This window comes from Spermophilus citellus (genome assembly GCF_964194105.1).
Source record: "Spermophilus citellus genome assembly, chromosome: 7".
Lineage (NCBI taxonomy): Eukaryota > Metazoa > Chordata > Mammalia > Rodentia > Sciuridae > Spermophilus > Spermophilus citellus.
In genome coordinates this window covers 81829832-81847148 of record NC_138188.1, presented here as the reverse complement: position 1 = coordinate 81847148, position 17317 = coordinate 81829832, and the positions used below count along the sequence as shown (strand labels likewise).

The 17317-nt window shown below is 31.3% G+C and overlaps 1 protein-coding gene across 1 annotated transcript in view; it reads right to left on the bottom strand.

Annotated features, from left to right (window-relative positions):
• EPHA6 (EPH receptor A6) overlaps nucleotides 1–17317 on the bottom strand; it is a gene marked incomplete at both ends in the record, with an annotated part of 842065 nt that overhangs the window by 756873 nt on the left and 67875 nt on the right. The window contains 1 exon segment of the mRNA XM_081301897.1: nucleotides 15427–15491. Within this exon segment, the coding sequence (XP_081158023.1) occupies nucleotides 15427–15491 (65 nt within the window).

Here is a 17317-nt window from a genome sequence, read left to right as displayed (position 1 = left end):
TCAATAACCAAAGCATAAAGTGAACATGGATGAAAATAATTTCATAATAAATATGAAAAGATTAATAAACACATATAAGATGAAAATAGTGACAATGACAGAAAAACCTCCTTAATGAAAATAATAAAAATATTAAGGGGGCTTCAGAGTGATTTGAAGCCAAAAAAGAGATGACAGCAAAAAGAATCAGAGACATTAGAATACAATACTAATTATTTATCCTGATTTACCTAAGAGAGAGAAGGAATTTAAAATCATGAAAGGGCACTTAAGAAATATAGGGACTAGACTAAAAAGTTCAAACATTTATCTCATGGCACTCATGAGGGAATAATACTTGAGAGTTTTCTAGATGAAAAGAAAACAAGAAACAAGAAAACTCCTTGAGTCGTAAAATTAAAAGTGGATTCTGAGATTTGAGCTGACATTGCACCGACAAAAATGCCCACCAATTATTCCTTGAATTTCCTCCACATCTGACTCCCCTTGATGTGAACTGACATACAGCTAGTTCTGGTCAATGCACTGTAAGAAATGATGTGTCAGGTTTGGGCCTAAGCATGGAGTACATTGTGTGCATTTTCCTTCTCCTGTGATTCATCTTACACTTTAAAAAAAAAATCTGTGGCACAATTCATAATTTTTCTAGGACAACTGTAATATACCAGAACTCTGTCAGGCAAGCCAGATCTTATGGCTATCCAAACAATTAGTAAAGTGTTTACCAATAGCAGGAATAAAAAATAAATATAATATTTTGGCTGTGCAGCTTTCTTTACTAGAGATTTATAATGTGGAAATTTCATAGTGCAATTTCTCACTGGTAAACATAAGGAAATTCCTTCTAATATGCAATGGAAAGTACTGAATTTAAGGCAATCATATAATTGAATTATATTAATAACATTACTAAATGAGCTAATTCAATGATAGATTTACTTCTTGCTCCACAAAACACTGTCTTTAAGAATGTATATTCAAAGCAACACACACACACACACACACACACACACACACACACACTCCTAGTTTTATGTTTTTACTTGAAAGACTAATTTCATTGAAATATTTTTATATACATTGCTTCTTAATTACGGGGGAGATGAAGACTACATTAAGCATTACATCTATAAGCCAATAGGTTTTGCTTTGCTGAAATAAAACAAAGTCAAACCCTTTTAAGAACCTATTTTGCTTACTATGGTACATTACTTCAAAATACTAATTGCATGGAAAACAGATTATAAAAACCCATTTAACATTTAACGCTGACCTGTGCTTTTTGAAAGCTTGACTGGCTAGTATAAATTCTCTAAAATTTGCAGTCCATCTATCAACCATTAAAGATCCATATGTTCTTCTTTTTATTCTCATCTTAATAACAAGGTGCAGGATTAATAACCTTCTGGGGTTAATATCTCCCACATGTGATTCAAATCATCAACTATTCTAAACCGGTCATTAATTCTTTGAAAGTGTATTATGCCTTGATTGGTATTGCTTAATTAGCTTATAAGCTTTTTTATAGTCTTTTTTATTTCATAGGTAAATATCTTTTCCTTCCACCTTTAAACTCCCATTCTGGTGAGAAATTTGATAATGAGGCGATGAATTGGATTGTCTAGAATACAAATATAAAAGTTAATGTATAAACTTTTCTACTTGTACTCAAAACAAATGAACTCAGTTCAATTTTCACCTTTTTTTTAACAGCTGATTCTATAGAAAGCAGTATATTATAATACCTCCAAAACTATCTCCATTCCAGAGATAACTGCAAAATACACCCTTTAAGCAATGTCCTATCTAAAATGGTGCCGCTGGTGAATCCACTTAGCTATTCAGCCAATTTTTAGGGAGCTTCCACTATATGGTGTTTATTCTGCCTCCTAACTCACAGAAATAAAACAAAGTATCATTCTAAGAATTCACAATCCAGTAAGAGACAGACATTAGAACAGTGTGAGATAAATGCAATGACAGGTATGAATTTCAGGTGTTCCAAAAAAAAAAAATTGTTTCCTAATTCCATCTTCAACAATGTAAACATTTCCAGAAAAGGGGAAGAATCATTTGTGCCTTTAAAGACCAATAGGAGAAAGGGAGATCCAGAAGGTGGAGACTGAAAAAAGGAGAGATAAAAGAGGTTTTTCCAGACAGACTCAATAGCATGATCCTTCATCCAGAAACAAGAAACAAATATCATGGAAAAAAACCCTCAGCTTCTAGAAAGCTGGCAACAAGATGGTTCAAGATCAGAGGATGTTAGAAGATGAAGACAGAAAGGCACCTACAGGTTAAATGGTAGGTAGGAGGGGGAGGAGGCTGAAGTAGGACAGAGATATGGGTATAAAACATTCAATTTAGAAGATGAGTTCTACAAACAGGTTGAGGTATGTATTGAAAAGACTGGAGAAAGGGCTGGAGAAAGACAGCAAGTGATCAATTTAGGACACATCATGGTAATATGTAGAAGAAATAATTAAGAGTCAAACTATTAACAGTAATAGATGAAACTGATGATACTTGAAGGAGTTTTAAGAGAATCAGCAAGATATAGTAGCTAGATATAGGGGTCTAAGAATAAACTGGTCACTTAAAATAGTAAATGATTATAAATCATCTAGTCTAACATGTTTTATCTGGTCTTTCACTAATGGTCTCTTAGAGTTTTGAATGTCTTTTTTTTGAATTAAGATGTAGACTCATTTATAAATAAAATAAATTATATTTTATTCTAGTTAAAACACTTATAAAACAATCTTAGATTTTATATTATAGAAACCCACATTTTAAAAATGAAAAATTCAGGGACTGGGGTATTGGCTCGGTGGTAGAGTGCCCGCCTATTGCTTGTGAGGCACTGGGTTTGATCCTCATCACCACATATGATTAAATAAAAAATAAATATATTAAAAAATGAGAACTTCTCTTAGAAGTAGGAGACTTGAAGTAAAACTACTGAAGTAGAATTGCAAAAATAAAAAGAATTGAAAAACTACTATATGATGTAAGCTAAGGATATGTGGCTAAAAGCAGTTCATACCTTTTTAACAATGTATGTTTACAGGAAGAAATTTCCAGGACCATACATAAAAGAATAGCAGAGATACCAGAGAAACGAAGTTTATACATTTATACTTTCAGCTGACCAAAAAATGAGGCTAATGACATGTTCACAGATTCAGTGAACACTTCACATCTGATTTCCTAAGTCACTCTAAGCTGCTTTTCCATCACTTCTCTTCCTCATCATAGAATTAATCCCATCATTATCTAATACATGCTCTTTCAGCTAATGAAAATTAAGGCAGCAATTCATTTTCTTTGCAGATGATGCTTCACAGAAAGGAATAGTCTTAGGACAGAGAGAAGTGACATGAATCATGTAGTTGCTTAGATATTAAATATTTTAAAGTTCATCCACTCTAATAAACTATGCACATTCAGTCACCTGTTTCCCACATTGCCTGTACACAGGGAAGGTTATTTACTCATGCATGAGTTGACAGCATAAGCCAGGGGCTCTCCCCTGTTCTCCTTGAGGAAATTCTACCTTCCATGGCTTTTCTTGTTTATTGGTCTGCCTCAAAATAGTGCCAGTAGCTCATTCCTGGTAATTATTATTTATTACTACTACCACTGGAAGTATTACAATCCGCATTTAAAATCTGGCCTTCTAAATTAAGGGAATTCATTTAAAAAAATTGTCCTTGTAGATGGACAGAACACCTTTATTTATTTTTACGAGGTGCTGCTGATGGAACCAAGTGCCTCACACATCCTAGGCAAGCCCTCTGTCACTGAGCTAAAAGGCTCAGTCCAAGAACTCACGTTTTAAAAAACCTGACATGTAATGCTTGTATTGTACATACTTACACATTAAAATGTGATGATTCAAAGCAAGTATACATTATGTAAGGAGCAAATCAGAGAAAGAACTGGACTTGGAGATTCAGCAGCAACATAAGTAGCTCAAGAGTTACTGACTACCCCAGTGTTTCTTTTTCTCATGGCTTTTCTTCTACCTTTACTTTGGTCTTACTACTGATGGCTGCCCTTTCACTTTTGCTCTTTTCTGTTCTACAACTGTCATTTGCATGACTAGTTTATCAAAGCCCCTCTACTCTAACCCTTCCACATGTATCTTTCTGTACATCTTTACAGCAGAAGACTCCGTTTTCCATTTCCCTTGGGTGCTTAACATAGAAATGTTGAATTGCTAACAAAATGAATCTGATTAGGTTAGCCATTTATGAAAATCCACATGTGAGAGGTGACAGGCAGCTCAGTGGTTGGGATGCCTTTATGAGGTATCCATCTTTGTTCCAATAAGATGTGATTGAGGCACTAGGGCATTATAGCACCAACTGGTACTGATACTCCTTAGCAAGTATTTTGATTAGATAACTTACTTAGAAGATGATTTGAGAGTGACAGGCACTTTTATATTTCTAGTGTACTTATTACTGGATGGTATGTTTTTTACTAGATTAGTCTATAATTTAGTATAAAATATAGACTAAATTATAAATCTTATACTAAATTTTATACTAAATTATAAATTATAGCAATAACAGGTTTGTTATAAAGTCATAGTTGCAATATATAAGCACAAAGAGATAAAACTAAAAATGACACACCAATAAAATTTTTCTTTAGTTTTTCAATGCAAACATGCAACAAAATCTTTATTCAACTCACTAAACACATATGTATAATAATTAACCATCCTTAGCTTTCGGATATCCTCTTGTTTTCAAAGATGAATTAACCTTTCAATACTTTTCTATAACTGTGTATCATCAAACAAAATCTGTTTCAAACAACACTGCAACTAGATTCAGTCTTTGCTAGATCAGTTTTACAGGTTTTTTATACCCTGCACAGCATCAATGTCAATTATCAATCCATAGTTATAGGTATCTTATAATAGATAAGAGTTCTCGATTTGGGATTGAGGTAACCCTGGTTTTAATTACTATTATCACAAACTTGGGAAGGTTTTGAAAATTGTCTCAGGGTCAGTTTTTTCATCTATAACATAGTGCTAAAAATATTTACACTACATCAATTTACAAAGATTAAACAAAAAATACTAAATATAAAAAAATGTCTCAGTGCAGTTCTTATTTTTGACTAACACCACATTAATAACTTAAATTTTCTGGGGCAGAAATTTACATGGTTCTTCCTGTGAAGACAGGAACTAAATTTCTAAGAGCTCCTGAGTGTGTCATGTTCTACTGCTTAGATTGTGCACCACAGAAAAACTCCAAAGCCTTCCTTTATTTTTTTTTAAATTAGGAATAATGACAATAATTCCTGCATACAAAGTTCTAACAGTGATTTATTTTTTTTAAATTCAACAGACTTGAAAATCAAGTTTACCACTACCAATAGTGATTGAAGTGCAGAGAAAGTAAAAATAATTTAGTGCACTGAAAGAAAAAAAAGGTCAGCAAATATTAAGTCAAATTCATGAAACTTTTAAGCAAATATTTTAACCAACACATAATGATTGTGTCAAAAATATAATATTTTTTTCTCAATTCAGCTTCTAAGAAGTTTAGAAGTTACTAAAGAATAAGTAAAATGTCCAACATTTTCATGAAAATGTTCAACATCTTTAGCCATCAGGGAAATGCAAATCAAAACTACACTGAGATTCCACCTCACTCCCATCAGAATGGCAATCATCAAGAATACAAATAATAATAAATGCTGACAAGGAAGCAGGGGAAAAGGAACTTTTACACACCCTTGGTGAAAATGTAAATTAGTACAACCACATGGAAATCAATATGAAGGTTTTTCAAAATACTAAAAATAATTCTACTCTCTGATCCAATTATCCCAAAACCTTGTTAAATACCAAAATAATTAAAGTTGGCATACTAAAGACTAATGTTAAGATACATGCCTACCCATGTTCATCACAGCACAACAAATAGACACCTAGGCTGATCCTATAACTTGGCTATCAGCAGATGAATGGACAAATAAAATATAATTTTATACACACACACATGGGAGTTAGATTCAGCTATAAAGAATGAGATTTGGGCTGGGGATGTGGCTCAAGTAGTAATGAGCTCACCTGGCATGCATGGGGCACTGGGTTCGATCCTCAGCACCACATAAAAATAAAGATGTTGTGTCCACCAAAAACTGAAAAATAAATATTAAAATATTCTCTTTCTCTTCTTTTTTTTTTAAAGAGTGAGATTATGCCATTTGCAGGAAAATGGATGGAACTGGAGACCATCATGTGAATCAAAGTGAGTCAGACTCGAAAGACGAGTGTCTTATGTTTCCTCTCATAACTAAGCTAGTGGTGGTGGGATAGGGAGGACATCATTAAAGTAGAAGGGAAACCAATGGGTAGATGAAGGGAAGCAGTGGGAAGGAGGGGAGAGCAAAGGAGAGGTACTTGGAAGTGAAGTTCATCAAATTATGATATACACATATATCAGTGTGCCTTATTGACCCCCCCTATTCTATGTAATGAATATGAATCAATACAAAAAAGAAAAAAAATAGAAGTTACTTTTCCATTTTAATAGGTAAAAATCTGAATAAACTGAAAATTCAACTCTTCTTAAAACAGAGAAGTACAATCACAAGGCAATCCACTCCTCCCCAATTTGGAGAGACAATGGTACAGAGAATCACAACCCAGAGAAGCAGAAACCTACCTATAGAAGAAACTCTGTAGGAACCATTCTAGTTAAACCTAAACTTAATTGACAAATTTCTTGGAGTGTAGCATAAACAATTCTGATAGTTAAAACTCCAGGAGGATGTCCTTGCATATAGTGGGGAATATCAGGAAATCCGGAAAGCTCAGAAAAAGCCGAGAAGGATAGATGTCAGAAAACAAAACAAAAACCCTTACACCTAGGCACATAATAATGGAACTTCAAAAAAACCAAAGATAAAAAAAAATATCTTGGAAAAAGCCAGTGAAATTGAACACCTTACTTATAGAGCAGCAAAGATAAAATTACACCTGACAGTCCAGAAATCATGCAAGAATACTATAGAGTAAAATATGTAATGTTCAGCAATAAAACAAAGACTTGAAAACTAATAAATCTGAAAATATGTACCCTACAAAATGTCCCTCAAAAATAAAAAAGAAAAAGATTTTCTGACAAAAATTTAAAGGATTTGTTACTAAACACACTTTACAAAAAATGTTGAAGAAGTTCTTCAGAAAGAAGGAAAACAAAGACACTCAGAAATCTGGAGCTACTTAAAGAAAGGAAGAGCAGAGGAAAATGTAACCTCAAAAACTTCCCTGTCTTTCATTGCCCAGTTTCCCTTTGCTCTTGCCCACAGGAGCCACAGGAGGTCTCCAGGCAATTCTGAGCTCACCAATGCTGATATGTGTCTCAAATAGGGACAAGCCCTCGAAAGGTGCAATCCCAAGAAGCAAAGGTGGGTTTCAGATCATGTTCCTTCAATCAGAATAAATAGAAGAGAATGCTTGGATACTCAACTTGACCCTCATCAAAAGGCTCAGCAGTCATCTAGCAAAGATTGTTAATTTACAGGTTGCTCTTTCAAAATATATGAAAGTCATCAAACAACAACAACAACAAAATGTAAGAATTGCATGTAGTTCCTTAGTCCCTTCCCAGTGGGAATCCCAGGTTTATTCTTTTCCTATAGAGTTGCTTTCAAGTAACACTTTAAACTGAATAAACTGTCCTCCAGACTTATCTCTTGGGTAATTCCAATTCAACAACTTTTATGGGGCTTTTATCATACTAGCATCTCATAACTAAAGTTAATGAGTCTATATTTATACTCAGTATTTGCTTTGGCAATCCTTGGGTGTGAGGTTAAATTTGCCATATATCATCAAAATATGTAATACATAATGAGCTGAATGCACTTCTCAGATAAAGACCACGACTATTGTTAAGGCAGTAACTTTATAATGATCACAACCCCACCCAACCACCACCTCTACTACTCAGAACAATGGTTTTCCTATGATCTATGTGCCATGAGTGACTATATTAATGAGCTAATATTTACATTTTATATATGTTTAGATAAAATGAAAATATAAAAGTACTTATTTAATAAAAAGCTGCAAAAAGTAATATTTTGTGGCTCTAGAGGAAAAAAATATGCAATACATTATGAAATTGTGATTCAGTAAAAAGTAAGAAAGTAAAAAGTCTATACAGAAATCTTCATTTCAAAATATTTAGGGTCCCTGCAATAACAATAGTAGTAGTAATAGTAGTAGTAATAATGTTAATGTTTATTATGAACAATATACTGTTAAAGTTCTTTACATTTATTAAATTAGCTGATCATCACAATAATCTAATAAAATGAATACTATTATCATAACTTCCCCTTTGTATGGATGGAGATTAGAAATTACATAGCTTTGAGATATTAAACACTGAAATTTATTCATGAAACCTAATGCATTTTTTTCAAATATGAAACAACATAATTAAAATTAACATGATGAACATTTAGAACATTACCACATAAGCTGTGAAGTTTCTTGGTGGAAAACCATTTAGATATATCAGTTTTGAAAATAGTAACAGTTCACTTTGACAATATAAATTATCACTAAAGTTCATATTTTCAGAATTCAAACATATGGTAGTTTGAAAACATTTCAATGAATTATCAATGAATCAAGATGCAATACTAAAGTCTTATACCATGATAAATTAATTCTTATTATATGAAATGTAGAAACTATAATATCGAAATAAAATTATTACTAGATACTACATTCTCTAATATATATTCAGTGTTTGAAATTTCATAAACAATGATATTAGGAAATGATGCTCTTATTTATAAAAAATAATTATGTTTTTACACAGGTTAATTATAATGTATGCTTTTTAATCATAGACGTCCTTATTTACTAGGTTCACTTGTAGCAAATATGTAGATATAAATACCATGTGTTCCTATTTTCCTGAGATGATTAATTTTATGTCAGCTTGACTAGAGTCAGAGATACCTAGACAGCTGGTAAAACATTTCTGGGTGTGTCCCTGATGATTTTTCTTGAAGAGGTTAGCATTTGAATTAACAGAACAAGCAAAAAAGGTACTTCCTCACAAATATGGAGCCCACTGAACAAAAAAGGCAGAGGAAATTATAATTTCTTCCTATCTCTTGAGCTAGGACATCCATCTTCTCTTCTCCTGCCCTCACACACAGGAACTTATGGTTCTTGGGCCTTTGGACTTGATTTCATCAGTACACCCCTTTTCGTAAGCTTTATACCCAGTCCTTGAACTTGGAGAGAAACCCTTGTCTTCTCTGGTTCTTGAGCCTCTGGACTAAGACTGAGTTATATGACTGGCTTTGTTGTTTTCCAACTTGCAGACAACACATTTGGGGATATAGCCATCATAATCACATAAACCAGGTCCTATAGCAAGCCTCAATCCTGCTTGGGTCAGTGAAGTCTCTCCACATCCTCTACCCCCAAAGACATCTCCTTTTTGTTCTGTTCCTCTGGAGGACTCTAATACACTAAGAATTTCAGGTTAAATCTTCTAATATCAACTGACTATGTCTAACAGATAAGATCATATAATTTTCATGATCCTTCATTATCCAAGCCCTAAATATTATCAAAACACAAACACAAAAAATACATATAATGAATTTAAAAACAACATTTGACATATAAAAAAAACATTTTTATCAATCTCTAATTTTCATCATTAAAATAAAATGCAAACTAACATCCAAAATACTTTTTTATTGTAACATTAAATTTTTCTTAAGTTTTTGTTAAAGTTGAAATCATCTAATAATGAAATGCAAATTTGATTTTAAATGTTGGACAATTTTATCTAATACCAGGACAACTACATAACAAAGATATGATCCACCACCTAACATTAAAAACTAACTTTTAAAAAATAACTACCTCTTAGTAATCAAAAGAGTGAAAATAAATCAGAGACAAGAAAATATTTATTTTCTTGCTTAAAATATCACTGTAAACATAAAAACAAATTACTATTTCAGATGAATTCATGGAGTATTTAAAAATCAAATTATTTCTATCAAGAATAGTAATATGTAATTACAGATTAAATAAATATCTTAGGGAAATCTTATTAAGAAATTTCTATATATTATAATTATCAAGCTGTATTTAGGTATAATTACTCTTACTAAACAGTATGTAGCTATTAAAGAGCCAGCTGTCCATTTTGAATTATAGAACCAAACTAAAAATATATAACTATTAAGTTTCAAGTAATATAAATTTAATTATTAAAGCTCAAAGGAAACAAGATTGGATTTTTAATCATGAAATTCCTTTTTGTATTGTGAGAAGCCTTCCAATCTTCTGGTTCATAGCAGTTACTTCTCATTAGTTAGAATTAATATTAGGCCAAGATGCTCCAATATGACAGACCCATAGCTGTGTGATAATAAATGGGGTCTAAGCTGTAATGGATAGTAGGGGGTTTCAGTTACGACATTTAACTATGGGTCCTATTATAATAATTCTATTTTCCCTTTGTTTATAAAATTATTTAGTGGCTAAAAGTAAACCGAGAAAGTAAAATCTTCAAAAGGAAAGAAGTCCATATGAGATGAGAGTTAACATTTCAATCAGAGTTTGGGAATTGATGGTCATTAAGCCTTAACACAGTGTTCTGTCCAATGTTTAGAATAATTCAAAAATTTTAAGAACTTTATTCTAGGAATTTATTCCATTCCTTATCTGTCAGTGTAATACAATAAGATGATAAGATTATGGTCTTGCAAAGCATCTAACAGAATACTACGGAAATCAATGGAAAAATGTGCACAAATTTAAATTTTTGAGCAGCATTAAAAAAGTGTTTTCACACACATAAAATACAGGCACATATTTTGACTTTTATATTTTATTATGTTAAAATCAAGCTTCAAATATCATGATTTAATTTGAGGAAGGTCATGTCATTTATATTTAAGGCATCTTTCCAATTTTCCAATGCCTATTTAATTTCCAAGGGTCTGCATTATTCTGTTAAGCAAAAGAAAACTTCAGTAATTTTTAAGTAAATTGAGAAAGGTTTTATTTTCACATTTACTTATTAGAATCGAAATACACATTATTAGATCAACTAAGACACTTAAATTCTGTCTTTTGCACTGTGGCTTAGCCTGTGATGACAGCTGTACTTCCCAATGCAACCCCCTACTACAAGGAGACAAATGAGTCTCAACAGTCCTGAAGCTTAACACACATTAAGAATTGTATGAGAACTAATATATAAGAATTGATAATAATACACATTAAGAACATACGTTTAACAATCCCATGTTTTTTTCTGGAGCCATTCCTTTGCCTAGACAGTGCCTTCTATTTTCTCTTCCAGACCATATGTGATTCCTTCACAGTTTATTAAAAAAAAAAAAAAAAAAGCTGATACAACACTTCTCATACCCAATTCTCTCTCACCAGAATTAATCCTTCCCTTATTATTCTTTCACAAAACACTACACAAAACTATGTGAAGACACTTTCTTTGGCCTTCTGATTGTGCAGTATAATTCTATAATGTAAGACTGCCTGAAGCTAGAAAAATCTGTTATTTAAGCACACTTAACAGGATGCATGGCACATAGAGCATAAAAAAGAAGTTTGTTAAATTGAATTCTGGAAAATGGTTTAAAGAAAATAAACTATAAATTATATGTTGATACAAGCAAATGTTTCAGAAAATTAACATATTCTGTTTCCACTTTTGTAAGATATGAAGTCATTCACTCAAGACTATTCATCCCTTTTCCATGTTCAAAAAATAGGGAAGCTCACCCCCTACTCCAATGATCATAGCAATTCTATTCACAGGCACATTGTGAATGCCTACTCCTGTAACTATCAGCATAGCACTCCTGGTCATCTGGCTTCTTTAACTTAAAAAGGGAGGAAAAAAATAAAGACTTATGGAATTACTGATTAAATTTCTTTTACTTTATATAGTACATTTTAGTATTTCATCTCAGTTCTGTTTCTTATATAGAAAGAAAGCTTTCAATTTAAAAACGTTATTCCAAAGAAATATATAATTCACAGGAATAGTAGAATATGTTAGATAGAAATAATAGAAATACAAGATTTACTATCTACTAATAGAAATATTAGATATACTTTTTATGACAAATTACTATATTATCTAATCATCTTTTCCACACATGACATATTCATTAAACTACCTAAATTAGTGCCTGAAAAAGATAATAGTTAAAATTGTTCGTTCAAATTAGTCTGACTCAGTAAAACTAAGAACTCAAGAGTCTTATAAATCCAAATAAATAAAAGTTCAATTTTTAATAAGTCACTAGAAATTATTGTTTAAATGTTATGTAGTAATAAATGGTTCCCACAGATCTTATAAGTCATTTAAGCTACATTGATGTCTAGATTATTTTCATTCTTGGCATTTCTAATAGTCCTTTTTCAGAGTTCTTCTTACTTATTTTTTTTTTTTATTTATCTGTGCCTGGGTCCATGTTTTTGGACCAGCAGTTTTATTTTTTTTATTATTATTAGTTGTTCAAAACATTACATAGCTCTTGACATATCATATTTCATATATTTGATTCATTTTAGCCTGTAAATAGCATTAAGTTTGATACTTACCAGTAATCTATCCTCCTTATTAGAAGATAATTTAAATTGTACATTTTCTTTAACACTGTTTTCTATCCATTTTACTATTTCCCTTGAATTGCCTTGATCTTACCTTAAAATTTATATAGTTTCATCCACATATATTGTGAAATATATCCAGGTGCTTTGATATTCAAATAGTCCTACTGTTCTCAATTAGTAAATATAGGTTGTTATTTGGGAGAAACCTAAAAGTATTATAGCCCATACTAATGATAATATTTCAACGTGGTTTAGTTATTTACTTTTTAAAGTTTGAATCCACATGTTATTTTTCCCTCCACAGTCTAAATATGTTGGTCATGGACCTTTATCTTTACCTGTTAGAATCTTAGAAGAAATAAAAAGCAACTAGCTGTGAAATGACCATCCTTAAGTGTCAAGATTAGGATATATTTGGCTTAGGACTTTTGCTGAACTACCTCCTAGCTTTATGACCTTGTGAATGTTATTTAATACACCTGAGTCCTCAATTTCCACATGTACCAATGAGGATGAATTATATTTGATGTACAGGACTGATCTGAGTAAAGTGTTTTGAGGTGAAGTCTAGCATGTGGCAAATGTCCAATAAAACATAACCATCAAATACTTTCCTACTTCATTCTGTTTATCTTTTCTATCTATTCATTTTCTATTTTACTCTTCTCGTCCCCCTATTCTTTCTCTCTTTCCTCTTGGTAATAGTTAAGTAGTGTCCCAACTGTAAATATTGTGTGTGTGTGTGTGTGTGTGTGTGTGTGTGTGTGTGTGTGTAAGGGTGTCAAAGAAAAGAAATATGAATCCATTAGGTAAAGACTGCACATTTGTAAAAGGTCTTTCATGAAGTTTTCATGCCTCTCTCTCTTAGCAGAGTCACCAGAAAGACACAAGTTTAGAGTCAGAAATACCTTAGTTTTATATTCCACCATTCACCATTTGGCTGTTAGTATTACAAAATTTGTTAGTGTTTTCTAGTCCTCACTCTTTTTTAGGACTAGGATTCTCTGACAAGAAAATAAATATAGGACACACTTCAAAAGGCCATTGTGAAAACAAAATATGCTGAGGGCAGTGTCTGGAAAATAGAAAACCATGAGCTAAGTGGCTCCTTTCCTGACAATCCTGCCCTCTCTCTTCCATAACTCCCAAATCTACTTCATAATATCCAGAGAAAATTCATCACAAGACTGACAGCATCAAGCAACTTCATTTATGATTCTCTAAGTCTCTGCATTACCCTTTTCCTCAAAAATGAGGCCTGATCAAGCCTTACATAGCCACTAGAACAAGTTCCTATCTTCTGTTCCTCATGTGATACCTGGCTTTGACTACGTGAGGCCAAGAATAAGGTCTCTAATAGCTTTTTCTCATTTGTTTCAGAAAATGGAAAAGAGGTCTTTAAACTACTTAATGTTTGGAAGTGTTTATAAGTTGTTTTGTATACTGTAGAAATTACATCTATGTATTTATTTATACATTGTGAATATCTATATGATAGATAGATGTATATCTCTTATTATATGTATATAAGCATACACACACCTTGGAATGATATTCGAAAAGAAATGTTCATTCATTTTTTTCATTACTTCATGATAAACATGGTCCATTTAATACTTAATTAGCTGATGCTATTAACTTAAAGTTTATTTAACACAAAACTGAAATTTATTAATTGTCATGGAAGAGTATGATGATAAAAGCATAATTTTACTTTAATAGATATTTCTCAGAAATGGATTGATGAGCATTTTATTGAAATAAAATGAAAATTGAAAAAAAATACAGAATATAAAATAAATCTATAAGAAAATAGGACGATAAAGTGTTAATGCTAAGCTTTGAGTTGAAAATATATATTTTAATGAAATAAAATGTCAAATTTAAACAGCAATATGTAAACATCCCAAAAAAATAAAAATGTGTTTTGATCAACTTTTATTTCAAATTTAAATTTCCGATTTATTGGTAGAAGCAATGTAAAACTTATGAACAAAGAATATGATGAATGCGAAAATACAGTTTCTATGAAAAAAGATTAACTCAAGCACAGCTGAAACATTTGTTCCTATTATTGAAGAGTTTAATTAAATAAAAAATATCAAGTAAAAAATTCACAAACCACTCTTTTATATTAGCCTAATAACAACAAATGATGAAGAAATTCATTGCAATTTGAAAATGCAAAACAGGCCAAAACATAAAAAGTCAACTATACCATAGCTAAAATGTCAGTACATGAAAAACTGTATTTTGTAAATCATACATCCCAATAAACCTTCAAAATCAACTATTTCCAGCTAAGAACACAGTACATCATCTTGTCAAGTTCAAACACATACTACATTAGTAGACATATTTTCTATTCAAAACCAAATTTTTAGTGTCACACAATATACTTGTGATATTCGGAAGCTTGCTTATGCACAAACACAAGATTAACAAATGTAACATACAGAAAAGTGTCTGAAACTACACATGGAAATTTATTTCTGAAGAAAACATGGGAGAATTCTAGTGTTACTATGTATAAAACACAGCATTAAAGGATAAGATGTAAATTAGGAGCAAGGCTTCTAAATCATTATTTTAGAATCATCCCCTTCAATCACCAGTTTAACGATATTTTAATCTTTTCTATAGGATTTAAGTTATAAGTCAAAATTCATATTAAATAGAACCAAAAGTCTACTGTTCCTTCAACTCTTACAAGAGACCTTAACGAGGATGAGAATTTTTAAGACATTTAAACTTACCCCATTTAATGGATACGTCTTCCATCCTAGTTCTCCCAGCACAGTTGTCGTATCAAGCAACACAACTGGAATTAAATAAATAAAACTTGGATGAATTCCTCAACTGCTGTAAAAATGTTAAATTATTTAAATCAATATCACCCACCCTTATTATTCATCACATTAGCTCTAATAATTTTACTATTGTTTTTACATATTAAATATTAGCATATAATAATATCAATAATTTGATAAATGAAATAGTGATAATTTTAAAATAATGTACATACATTTAGATTTAACAATGCTGAAATATGTAATTAAAAACAATTTAAAAGCCTTTTATAGGAGATATTGAATGATAAAACCACCTGTGTATCTCCACTTTTATAGTCTTTTTATACTTTTTTAAAAAAAATGTATTAAAGCCAACAAACTTCTGTTTTTATGTTAATATGCTTAAGTGTTATCAGCAAAGTATGGAAACAACTTGAACTGAGTAAACTGCTATCTTTAAAGCATAGACTATATCACTGTAAGTACTAGGTATATAATAATTAATAAAGGCAAAAACAAAAACTATGTGTTTTTTCTGTAATAAAAAGTAACTTCATCTGGTTTAAAACAAGGCATACATGTAAACAAATAGTAAGCACATATTCTGTTAAAATTCTAAAATAGCACTCTTGCAATTAAGCTGAACTAAGGTTGAGAAAGCAGCTCAGGAGGGCTTCACAAAGGACCTAAAGCTTGAGCTAGGCCAGGACAAAAAGATCTTCAATCACATGTAGTGAAAATATTTTTGTTGTTGTTGTTGTTGTTTTATTTTAGAAAACCATCTATAAAGTAACTGAGACATGACTAAAAAGAGTTGTTCAATTTCTGGAAACTAAGAATGGAAATTATTTTGAAGTAGGAGTTTGGAAACAATACTGGAAGGGGCTAGAGACTACCTCATTAGAGATTTTGGAATGTTTTCAGAAAGAAAGAATATACATATAGAGAGAAATATAGATATAAACAGACCGATATTTTCATCTATTAATTCCCAGGCCCCACAGAAGTATGTAGGCCATGGGTTACACTGAGAAACAATGCTTTCATAGCTCATCGTTAATTTCAGTTAATCTTGCAAAGAAGGTAGGTTTTATTGCTTTCCAAAAAAAAAAAAATTACAATGCCAATGTGATTATGACATTTGGCATCTACTCTTTAGTGTCTTTGTAAGGATTCCATAGTTCCACTTGAGTGGGATTATAAGGTACATTTTACTAATAAACTTTAGAATATGAAACTATCATTAAATTTCTGTGATAAAATTTACTCATTGCAGAATACCGGTACTAAACATTTTTTTGTAAAACTAAGCTATAATTTTTAAATTTCTACTGCAGAATTTTCCAAACATATTTCAAAAGAGATAATAGCTTAATGATCTCTCATGTAATATTCACCTGACTTTATTAATTACCAACTTCATAGTCAATCTTGTTTTATCTATGTGTGTTTACCTTCTCTTCCACTGAAAGATTTCTCTGAAACAAATTCTAGTAATTATATCATTGCATCTGTAAAAATTTCAGCTTTTATTTCTAAAATACTTTTATATTAACTATATCTTAAATTAATAGACAATAATTCCTTAATGTCAAATATCAAGTCAATGTTTAATACTCTGTTGTCTCAAATCAACAGGAAATCAAACTCCAAATAAATGTTATATATTACAATGAGCTGGCATTCCTGTGTTTATTAAATCTCCCATTATATTTTCCAGTTACTTATTGGTTTTACTTGCTATAAAATTCACCCTTTCTAAAATACACATTTCTATGAATTGTGCAATTAACCATGGCTACAATCAGGCTATAAAATATTTCCATTATTACATATATTATAAAATATTTCCCAA